At 31.7% G+C, this 11,807-nt stretch overlaps 1 protein-coding gene across 2 annotated transcripts; it reads left to right on the top strand.

The window, feature by feature from the left end:
* Window positions 1–4,673: 4,673 nt before the first annotated feature.
* LOC148210260 (uncharacterized) lies at window positions 4,674–10,133 on the top strand. Of its 2 annotated transcripts, XM_088126678.1 has the most exons (11): window positions 4,674–4,857; window positions 5,459–5,529; window positions 6,822–6,948; window positions 7,042–7,074; window positions 7,157–7,387; window positions 7,458–7,696; window positions 7,801–8,147; window positions 8,237–8,614; window positions 8,727–8,807; window positions 9,712–9,801; window positions 9,910–10,133. In XM_088126678.1, exons 3-7 carry the CDS (start codon window positions 6,826–6,828, stop codon window positions 7,973–7,975), a joined length of 801 nt encoding a protein of 266 aa, XP_087982804.1. In that variant the 5' UTR covers window positions 4,674–4,857; window positions 5,459–5,529; window positions 6,822–6,825; the 3' UTR covers window positions 7,976–8,147; window positions 8,237–8,614; window positions 8,727–8,807; window positions 9,712–9,801; window positions 9,910–10,133. The 2 variants fall into 2 exon arrangements, with proteins under 2 accessions (XP_087982804.1, XP_087982803.1); XM_088126677.1 differs by lacking the exon at window positions 8,727–8,807.
* The last annotated feature ends 1,674 nt before the right edge of the window (window positions 10,134–11,807 follow it).

Raw genomic sequence — 11,807 nt, 5'->3', positions numbered from 1 at the left:
TAGTCTACATCACCTTACATGTGTAAAATATATACATTGTCCACAATTTTTAACTTTGACTCAACTACCCTACTTTTGTCAATAGTTTTGAAATTCACCCTATTTTAGATTTTTATTATTTTATTTACATTTTTAATTATATTTTGTAATTTACCTTAAATTTGTAATTTCTTTTTTAAATTATATTATTTGAAAAATTAGCCCGTAGATGTGCAACTCTTCAAAAAGAGAGAGAAATAAAGTGACATATGTTTTGGCTCAATTAGCATTGAAGAACGAAGATCATCGTGTCTCACTCGAAGATTGGCAAAAGAATATTGCTTCCCTTGTGCAATAGGAGTTTGTTCCTCTTTCTTATGTTTATCCTTATTTTTTCTTTTGTCTAAAGAAAAAAAAAAGTAATATCGTAATTCATAATGCTCTATCATATTGAGAATTTCGATGTGTAAGAGTGACGAAGTAGTGTCATATTGCATAATGGTCTATCACATTGACAATTTCGATTTGTAAGAGTGACAAAGTAGTATTGTCCTACAATTAGATGTCATTGGATCCTATAAAATGGTTGATCTCAAATATCTACCAAATGTTGACAATCTTATATATTATTTTGAAATATCAATGTCTTCTATACAATCTATATCTATACTATATTAAAAAGTAACGATTTTTTAAAAACAGTTTTAGCCCATAACACTCTTTTTAATTAATATAAATTACAAAAGTGCCATTTAGAAATAACAATAGATGCATTGAAAATTATTAATATTAATTTATAATTATTTTATTACAGCTTCCACTTTAATAATATTTTTACAAATACATTAAACCATTCCATTGAAATGAAACCACCGTCCAATAAATTTCCCGTTATTGATAAAGTAATTGCTCTGAATTAATGTTATTATGTTAATTAAAGACAATTCAATTACAAAAATTAAAAAATTATAATTGTAATTACCAAAATGTAACTTAAAACTATTCCAATTCCTAATAGAATATATAAATATAACAATATTAGATTCAAACAAACTCCAAAAACTCAATTTTCCCAATTTTATAATTTGTGCAAGAAGAAGAGATAGATACACATGACACTGAAATTGGTTCTAACTAAGGCAGTTTTGGTGATTTCCAACAACAAGATGGAGATAGAGGGAGGAATGTAGCAAAAGTAACGGAATTAGTAATGCATCCTTGATGGCCAATGAGTAATGACAAAAGCGGGCAAGCGTGCAACAACGACGACGACAAAGGCATGCTATAACAAAAACGACGAGCTAGATACAGCAAATGCAGCCGAAGAAAATCAACTGAAATCCTATTTATTTCTCAGTGAGTAGAAAAAGTGGTAAAATGAAGTGAGAGTTTACTAGAGTTTTGAGAAAAAAAAACTCATTTCTAGAATTCGACTGTGTTTTATTTCTTTTTTATACGTGCAATAATATATTTTCTCAATTTCTTGGTTCAAATTTGTCATTTGAAATAAGAATTTTACTTTAGTATATATATATATATTCTCTGCCGGCCATCATATTTGTAAATGATATAAAAACTACATTTTTAGAATTATTTTTCTTTAATACAACATAGCTCAGCGGTAATTGACATATACCTCCAACCGGTTCTGAGTTTGAATTCCCTCCCGAACATGTTCTACATATTTAGAATTAAAAGTAAGAATAAATTGAAACGTACAACTCATAAATTTAACCAACAATTAATTAATTAATTAATTATTAACAATAATAAATATATGTAAAGTAAAAAGGTAGACTACGAAAAGTTTGGTTGTTTCATTATTCATTAATTTAAATATTTTGTTCTTTAATTTTAATTAATATTAGATCTCATAAGTTATGAATTCAAAAAGTTTAGTAATTTTTTTCATCATCTATTATAAAAAGCTAAGCTGTTTATTTCTCCACCAACATTTTAACTTCATTTTTTCCTTTATTTTTAGCCTTTATTGATCTCTCAATTTTCTTTAATTTTCTTGATCTCTCAAAGTTTCTTTAATTTTAAAATTAAAGTAGCTTGAGACATAATACATTAAAACAAAATCCTATTTTAAATTGTATATATAGATATAGTTTTGTTTCTTTACGTACTATATTACTTTTCATTTTTTTAATAACTAATATTATTTTCTAATTAAAACATTTTTCTAGTGCTTCTAATTAATACATTTGTGCACGAATTTGTTAACTCATTATAAGTTCAAATTTCATAAGAAATTTAGCATATTTTTGAAATATTTTCTCTTATTTTTTAAATAACAATTATCTAAAATAATATCATAAATAATTTTTTAAGTAAGTTACCTAATATTTGAATATTAGACAAAATTATTTAATTTAAAATGCAATATTCAATGTTTTTTTTATTGTAAGAGTCTATTAAAATTTGTAATAAATTCTAATAAAATTTATAATTTTATAATTTTATTTGAATGGTAAGTTTAAAAATATTATTAGTTCTAAAAAATATATCTTTTATTTAAATAATATAGATATGTTAATATAACACATTAACCAAATTTTATAAAACAAAAAATTGTATTATATTCTACCCATTATAATTAATCTATTGTTTGTATTTCATCTTAAAAATTATTCAAATAGTTAAATAAAAATTCGTGCATGACACGTGTAACTAACTAGTGTTTATAAATGGTTTCATAATTAGTTTTATTCTTATTTTTATTTAAAAAGTTTATGGAGAGTTATAAATTTGAAATATAATTATTACTATAATTTTTTTTATTTTTATAATTTATTTGTACTGGTCGATGATTATGAGTATAATTATAGTGTACTGGGTATCAATAAACTTCTAGCAAAGACAAATGAATACAGATAAGAATTGACCGACAAGACAAGTCCCTGACTGATGTCTTATCTCATTAGTAGAAAGTTGGTCTCCATGACAGTTGTGAACAGTAAACAAGATTGGATGAAAAAAAACTGTCATAAATGATGGGGGCGCGTTTTTGGCGGGAAAAAACGCTATTTTTCGAATTTTGTAAGTTTTATGACAGTTAAAAACGGTCGCGAAAATCGAAATTTTAATAACAGTGAAAAACTGTCACGAAATGGTGGAGGCGCGATTTTGGCAGGAAAAAACGACAATTTACGAAAATTTTCATGCTTCTATGACATTTTATAATTGTCAATGAAAATAAAAAAATTTCAAGTATTCCATGACAATTATCTAGACCATCTTGAGAATGTACGACATACAAAAACAAATGATTTTGAGCGCGTTTCATTTCTGTCGGAAAAACTGCAGCTTTGTTAACGATATTAATTATTTCGGGATTGTCCGGTCGCAATTCAAGTGAACACTGATGTTAAACGGTTTGTATTGGCCATATAGTGGGGTAAGCTTTTGAGTTTTTTCAAACGCTTTTATTCTCGATGCTGGGCAAACATCTTTTTCCCGATTAAAGAATAATAGTCGAGACTTTGCCGACTATTGACTCAAATAATCAGGAAAGGAATATATTTTTGACCTTTTTATCATCGACACTGGGTGAAGTTACTCTTACCGACGCTTTTGCCTAATAGTCGGGTAAGATTTTGTTTTTATATATTACCACTCCCGACGATTTTTGAAATAGTTGGTAGAGGTTTATATTCCCGACTATTTTATTATATAGTCGGACAAAATTTTTCTTAATTTTTTTTAAATTACCACTCCCGACTATTTTTAGAAAAAAAGTTGAATACTGGACTTTACACCAACTATTTTCGAAATTGTCGGGAAATATTAATATTCCCGACCATTCTAAAATAGCGTCGGTAATATATATATTTTTTAAATATTACAATCCCCAACACTTTTGAGAAATATGAGGCATCTAATGTTGGGGAAGAGGATATTGAGAAATATGATATCAGTACGTAACGTCCCATGTTTTCAAGTTATTTTTATTTTAAGATTTAAATTGTGCATTTGGATGTTCCCTTAAGCTGATAATTAAATTATTGGATCTTCTAATTTCAGAGATCTATTTTTGGGTAAATTAGAACTTAAAGTCCAATCTCGTTAGAGTGAGATGGATTAAGTTTTAAATTTTTTTACTAAATCTTAATCCAACGTTTAGGGAATTTAATTTTCCCTTTTGGATTTTATAGTTGGCTTTTGAAAGTTAATTATTTTTCCCAAATCCTTTTTGGAGTGGGATTTCGTTTGACATAAAGAATTTTAATTTATTTCAAATTTATTCTAAATTATTTCTTTCTATTTCATTTTGTTTTTTTATTTTATTCTGGATTGACGTGAGTTTGTTACGAATTTTAATTCTAATTGCGTTGGTGATTTCGCTTTGGTTTTTCTTCTGTAAATCGTAAGTTTTAAAGAAAATTAGAGTTTTAGTTTTACCCACGGGCCTCTTTTTAATTTGGGTCTTAGAAAAAAAAAGAAAACAAAACAAAAAAAAAAAAAAAAAAACAAAACCTAGACCATCATCTCTCTTCCCCTCTCTTTGTGACCAGTCGCACCCCCCTGGTTTGACCCCCCTGGTTTTCTTCTCTTCACAGCCCCCCCCCCCGGTTCCCCCCATTTTCTTCTCTTCGCAGCCACGTCTCTCTTCCCCTTTCTTTGTCACCAGCCGTGCCGCCCCCCCTCCCCGGTTCCCCCCGTTTTCTTCTCTTCGCAGCCGCGACTCTTCCTCGCTTTAAAGAGTCGACGACCCACGATGGCTTCTGCGTGATTTCACGGCGAGTCCCGTCGATTTTCTCTGCGGCACAGCTATCCAACGGCAACCCACAAACCTCAAACACACGCGCCCTCCTCGTTGTTCCTTTGGTGACTGAATCGACCTGCGGCAACTTTCGAACAGCTCGATTTTAGGTGCGTTTTCTTCCTTCAGATTTGACCCATAAGAAAATGACGTCGATTTGTGATACGTTGTCCCTGCTTATTAATTTTAGCGATTTCAGGGAATTTACACAGTAAGAACTACAACAATTATCCCTTTAACTTAATACTTCTTGAGACTCAGTTATCAATATTCGAATATTCAAGAACATCTTGATTCTTCTCAGATGATTCTCCAAAGTAGGCTTTCAAATTACACTGAGTACATTCTCCATTATACTCTCAATAATACTATGAAATCGGAGTATGTTTTTTTTTAATAATATATTTTTTTGTTCATTGTTTTTTTTATGTATTTTATAATCAAAACTTTAGTCAGATATATGAATTATGTAATTTATAACAAAATCTCGCTAGTCCTTTGTTAGAAAGCCAAAATAAGTAATCATTTGAGAAAGTGGCACAAGGAAAAAGGGCAAAATACTAACCGGAGATATTGTCGGACCAACATTGAGAGTTTTTAAGATAATTAATTATGAACTTATGATTTTATAGCAATAATGCCACAAACTGGCATTACAATACAACCTGTATTATACAATTTAATGGTTTGGATGGATATTATATATTGCAGGACTCGAGCAAGTTTACAGTCAAAGATGCGAAGGAAGAATAGAAGAAACAACCAGTGGAGTTGACTGCGAGGTAAACTGAACTTATTTCAAATTAAAGTAAAATTTAAACAAGTCTAGAGCATGTGATCATTCAATTACTTCATTAATTCTAATTGGCCACGAAGTTGATATTTTAGGTTTAGATTCTCTGAGATTGCAGTTTGTGTTGTTATTCAACAATATTGAAAATGTGATAAGTTTGTTAATATTTGAAAACTTTTTGACATTTTTTTCCAATATTGAAAATGAGATAAGTTTGCTTGTAAAAATGTTTCGTTTGTTGGTTTAGTAACTACATGCTATTGGTTACTTCTGTGTGTTTTTCTTTTTGGGGTTTTGATGAAAGACCAACGACCATAAAAGAAGACATGGGGTCTTTTTTTTTCTTTAAATATTTTTAATAAAGCGATTCTTATTTTTTCCATCTCCTTTTACTTTGGTTTTGACTCTGTGTTTCTGGATCAGGACAGCAGCAAGAATTGGTAAGATAACTTTATTTTGTTTCTTTTAACTTGTTCTTTAATGGTCTCTTTGACAGCTTGGCTTGGTTCTTCCTTCTCTCTTTTACTTGCAAAAATATTTATTGTTCAAAATTGGCATGCCCTCTAATAATAATTGAATAGGGTTTTTAAATTCACTCACATATTGCCCAAATTGGTTCAGCGAGATTTAGTAGGTAATGAATATTAAGGTGTTAGTGACGCGTTAGGACCCTTTGGTTAGTAGTTCTTAAAGGTAGTTAAACTTTAAATTACACTTGCTATATTGTTAATAAACTATTGGATACACATGTTGGTTCTTGTTTAGTTCTGAACACGTGGGATTGAATATTTTTTTCTGGAATTGATGGACGTGTTTCTGAATGGTGTTTACTAAGTTGCTTGCTTGTTTATTTGCTATATTTTAGGGAATATGAAATAGGAATAGGAATAAGAATAGGAAGGTTTCTATTTTTTCCATGTTAGTTTAGTTAAATTATACCTTATGAGAGTTGTCTAATTGTTAAACTAACCAAGTTAGATACTATATTTAGATATTTGCTAGCCTCCATATCTTTGCAAGTTTGTTTGTTTCTAGGAAACTTCTCATTTCAATGACCATTATACGTCATGGTAGTTTCTTTATTGGGATGGTCCTCCCTACGATGCCTTTCATGGGATGATCTCATGCTCTTGAAGTTTGACCACAAGTTTAATCATACTGTCCATATTTGATGCACTTTGAATAAACCTTAAAATTAGTCTCGACTTGTAGTTTCTTTCTTTTCCATATTATCATCAGCAAATTGTTTACCTCATAATTTAATAAGTTATCTAATATCAGGACAATGGACAAATCATGGATGAAAAAAAATAGATTGTCTGAGGATTATGAGTTAGGAGTCGAGTGTGGTACTTTATCGAAGCATGAGCGAGATGAAAACGTTTTAAAAAAGGAGAATATAGATGAGGTAAGTGTTTATGTTACCAAGTTTTCTTATAAGAAATGTAATGCACGTAGTTACCAATACTTAACTGATGTTACTGTATGTGTTCACTTGAAGATATTGGACAAGGAAGAAACTTTGGAGTTCAAGGTAAGTGTTCACCAGCTTTTCAATTTAAGGAAACAAGAAATATAACGTCGTCAACTGCTTATAAATATTGTTATCGATACAGGAGGGAACTCATTGTCGTCTGGCACTTGGGTCCATCGATAATGTTGTCGTTGCAGGCACTATATTTGAATCTGGGAGGAATGATGGAAACGTGAAAGTGTGCATAGACGTGATGGTTCATGACGACTCTCGACTTCCAATTCCGACGCATGGAGGAAATGATATTCTCTCGCAAGAAATAGGTTCACATATATTATGGCCACAAAGTCTAGTCATATCTGATAATGAAAAGGTAACATCTCGTAGTTGATTGTAAGAATTCATTAGTTCATCGTTAACAACCATATTATCTTGAATTGAAGAAAATAAAACATTCGATGGAGCTGTTCAGATTGGCAAGTGGAAAATCTCAAACACAACCTGCGCCCGTTAGTCTAACATTTTTAACTCGTGAGATAAACTACATTGGAAGGGCAATTCAAATGATTATATCAAAGGATGTGTTCGGTCATGAACATAAGTTGTTTATCATGGTGGAAGATGTACAGAAGTTGTTTCATATGGAACCGACAACTACTCTGTGCATTGATGCCTACACGACGTAAGCTAATTGCTTTCAAGTTGATTTTTTGTTGGTTGTAGAGTACATTATGTTGATCAATATATTGCTTTATTAAATACTGAACTTTCAACGCCTTTGTGTAGGTTCTTACATAGATCGTTGGGCAATGAAAATGAATCAAGCCCGTACAAGTTTCTAGATGCTGGGGTCACTTCCATAACTAATCTGTCTAAAGAAAACCGCATGCAAGTATTGACTAAAAGACTCTCAGAATTGGAGTTGAACCAACTGCTGATGTCTCCATATCATTTCGGGTAAGTTTTCGTATTGGCCATAGATAAATATTTTGTACGTGTGAATAAGTAATTATTAACTTGGATTTGTAGAGATCATTGGACATTGATAGTGATGTCTCCTGCAAAGAATATGACATTTTTCTTGACTCGATGAGAAATCGCCTGACAGATGATATTCTTAGTGTCATCACCATGTAAGTGTACTGCATGCCTCCTCATGTAGTATTGAATATTTCTTAGCATATATAATGATGAAATATCTTATATGAGTCACTTGGTGTAGGGCTGTAAGAAATATACAGAAAAAACCATTTACTCTAAAGCGTGTACCGGTAAAGCGTTTTTCTAGTTCAATTATTTGTCTGGATTTATATGTAATTTATTAATTGTGGTGTATTATTTATATGTTATATTCACAGTGCCCAAAACAACCGAATGCAGTAGAATGTGGATACTATGTCATGCGATTCATGCGTGATATAGTCTTCGCTCGTAACACAAAAATCCCAGAATGCATACGTATATAGCCTAGTGTGAATGTTTGAATAATAATATATATTCTCACATCGCATTGATTTGACTTTGATATAAATATGTATAGATGAAAGGGGCACCACAATGTTACACACAGGAGCACTTTGATGTGATTAGAAGGGAGTTGGTAGAGTTCATACTCTCGCACATATACTTTTCGTAGTATATGTGCTATCTTGTTTTTTGGCTTCACCGTTTATGTAACTCATTGTCGTTTTGTTGGTCACTGCATGTTGGAGATTGAAAATTTTTGTTCAGTGAAAGGTTCCATCAAATACTTTTGGGCAATACCCTCGGCATGAACCACATATACTGTAACGGTATATTGAGGTATGGTTCTCAGTCACTGTTAACGCCTCATGTTATTGACTATATTCTTGAGCTGAAACATATCGTATGATCTTGAGAAGCATGTTGGTCATAGTTGAATTATTTGTTGTGTCATTTACCACCCCATCAAATCAGTTAAACATTATGTTTTCATGTCTTCTGAAGGAATGGAGAATGTATATATAGTTTCCGTTTGTGTTTGTTAAAGCTATGTTGTTTAGATTGGTGTGTTCATATCTTGTTTCTGGTTGTCTTTCTCTCCCGTTCTGGCTACTTATGTGGTCTCTTTTGTGAATATCGTGCATTGATTTTAGGCTTGACTTGCTTATGTAAGATTGTGCAAGTAGCCAATTAAGACTTGATGTTTATATGTGTCATGAATATAGTATAATGTCTCATTGGATAATTGTGTAGTTGAAAGTTTAGTTGGATAATTGTGTGACTATCCTGCAGCAAAGATAGCCAATTACGATTTAGATAAGTAGATTGTTTTTGTTTGTTAGTGTTCAACATCTGTGTTGTTCCTAAATCAGTTTTATTTTGGTAAAGTCTTTAGTATTTTGAGAATTTCAAAAACCGTTTGATATTGCCTTTTTGTGCATTTGTTTTTGTGAAAGAAGGGTTTTGTATGAGTGATTTGAAGGAAAGAAAAATATCTTAGGTGCGTATTGTGATTGTTAGCTCTCTGGCACTGCATAAAGGCTATGAAAGTGTGTTGATTCCGAAGGTCTGAAATATAATTTTCTTTTCTAGTATGCTAACCTTTACAATGAGTAGAAAGAGGAAGTAAACTCAGTGTAAGAGATTTGAAAGTTTAGGTTCTCCACTTTTGTGTATGTTTGCTGAAGTTAGATTCGTGTTTTCTTAATTGTTTATTTTGAATATGTTGTTCAGCATGTGGGAGCAAGGGTTGAAGGAAGCAGGGCCGAGCGTTTCTGTAATATGTTAGCTACATTTTGTAGTTTGACCTTTCACGTTTACACGGTATGAACTCTAACAACATATAATAGTAATATGTTAGCTATATTTGTTGTAGTTTGACCTTTTGCATATACTGTTGTGAAATATTTGAGGTTTTTGTCCATTGCTTAGGTCTTCCAAGAAGAGTCTGGAGAACCACGACGGGTAGCTACTTGTAATATCTAAAAGATGATTGTTGGGCCATTTTTTGTTCGGTTAGTAGTTACTTGGTATAGTTTGTTTATGTACAGGGTTGATGGACATGAAAAACCTTCGTTCATGTATATATAATTTACTATATGTATACACTTTATATTTGTAGGTGGGTTGGTGTACTAATGGATATATGTTCTTGTTTGTAAAATATGTTACAATTGACAGGTACAGGTACAACTATGGAAAGCGATTTTTAGAAACATTTCAAAACAAGTTTATATGAAATGTTACATTTATAAATGTCAACAAAATAGATTTCGTGACAAAACAAAATTAAAACTGTTTCTTGACAATTAAATGTTGACATTATCAAGTACATCATGATAGTTCTAAATTGTCGTTGTAAACCTTTACGTGACATTTATCGAATGTCATTATTTAATGTTGCATGACATTTTTAAGTTGTCATTATACAATTTTTCGTGACTGTTAAAACTGGCAATATTGACTATTAAAACTATCACTACAAAAAGTTTTCATGACAGTCATAAATAATCGTTAAAAAAAAATTCATATCAATCTTTAACTGTCGTTAAAAACTAGTTCATGACAATTTATAAATTGTCGTCTTTAGGTATTTATTGACAGAATGTCAAAAATATTTGATTATTTTAGTGACCCTTATAAATTGTAATTAAATAACTTTTCGTGACATTTATTAATTGTGATGGAAAATCTATTCATGACAAAGTATAACTGTAGTTGAAAATGCATTGATAACAATTTTTCAAATTTGTCATCTTTTCCTCTTTCTTAATGCCTTAATAGATGACAATAACATAATTGTCATGAATGATGTTAATGACAGAATTTAACTGTCATTGAAGACCGACTTTCTACTAGTGTCTCTTTGGAATCTACTTTATGAAAAGTAAAGATAAGACTGGGCCCACAAGTGTGGCCGACAAGATAATTTTATCTTTCAAAATAAGAAAAGTAAAAGCAATAAAGCTAAAGCCTAAAGATGCTTAAAGTAAAGTGGAAATAATTACAAACTGACATAATACTTTACCAAAAGTAAAATTGATAGATTTCACATTATCGTCAAGCATCTCATTGCTTCTTCTTTGATAAGGAAATTTGATGACGCCACCCAGCTCCTTCGAGGTACTTCGCACAGTCGTGAACAAGAAGTTCTCGAAAGTCTGACGTCACCCAGCTTCTTCGAGGTACTTCGCACAATCGTGAACAAGAAGTTCTCGAAAGTCACTCCTCCGGATATAGGATGAATAACTACGGACTTACAAAACGGCTATCCACGCCTAACACTACCACCATACATCCAAGACACTTCCATTGGAATAAGTACGAGTATATTCTTGTATACTCACGACACTCTGTGTAAACACTGTGATGTGCACGGTCTTGGTCAGCCTACCGCTCTTTTCTGAAGTTATCTCCATCATGCCCCCGCCTTATCGAGGATTCCTAGAATCAACGAGATAAATACAGAATAAAACTTTATAGAAGAAAAAATACTAAATTACAAGAAAAACAGCTACCAATTGGTTACTGAAAAGCACTTTTTTTTATGAATTGATCGAAGATCACACCTCAATAGGGTTGTATATCTAGAAACGGATCATTTACGTCTATCCCGACGTATGGATCAGGGTTGCCACCGACTACGAACTTGATGAAGAAATAGTGATGCGTTCGCTGACATCATCATCTGAGAGATGGTTTGCGACGCGCTGTATGAGAGAGTTAAACTCTTCCGTTGAATGAGTGCACTGGGGAGATGGAGTCAGGGGCCCATCCTCAAATGTTCAGGGTTTTAACACACCAAATATTGTTGTACCCTAAGTTATATG

Source organism: Momordica charantia (genome assembly GCF_013281855.1).
Source record: "Momordica charantia cultivar OHB3-1 chromosome 7 unlocalized genomic scaffold, Mcharantia_2.0 BLBB01000007.1, whole genome shotgun sequence".
Classification (NCBI taxonomy): Eukaryota; Viridiplantae; Streptophyta; class Magnoliopsida; order Cucurbitales; family Cucurbitaceae; genus Momordica; species Momordica charantia.
This window is presented reverse-complemented; position numbering and strand designations above follow the sequence as displayed.

Excerpts from the sequence above, each read along its gene's own strand:
- LOC148210260 (XM_088126677.1), top strand. The coding sequence starts at position 6,826 with ATGGACAAATCATGGATGAAAAAAAATAGATTGTCTGAGGATTATGAG. Across the intron at positions 7,075-7,156 it reads AAGAAACTTTGGAGTTCAAG|GAGGGAACTCATTGTCGTCT; the intron begins GTAAGTGTTCAC and ends TTATCGATACAG. Across the intron at positions 7,697-7,800 it reads TGCATTGATGCCTACACGAC|GTTCTTACATAGATCGTTGG; the intron begins GTAAGCTAATTG and ends GCCTTTGTGTAG.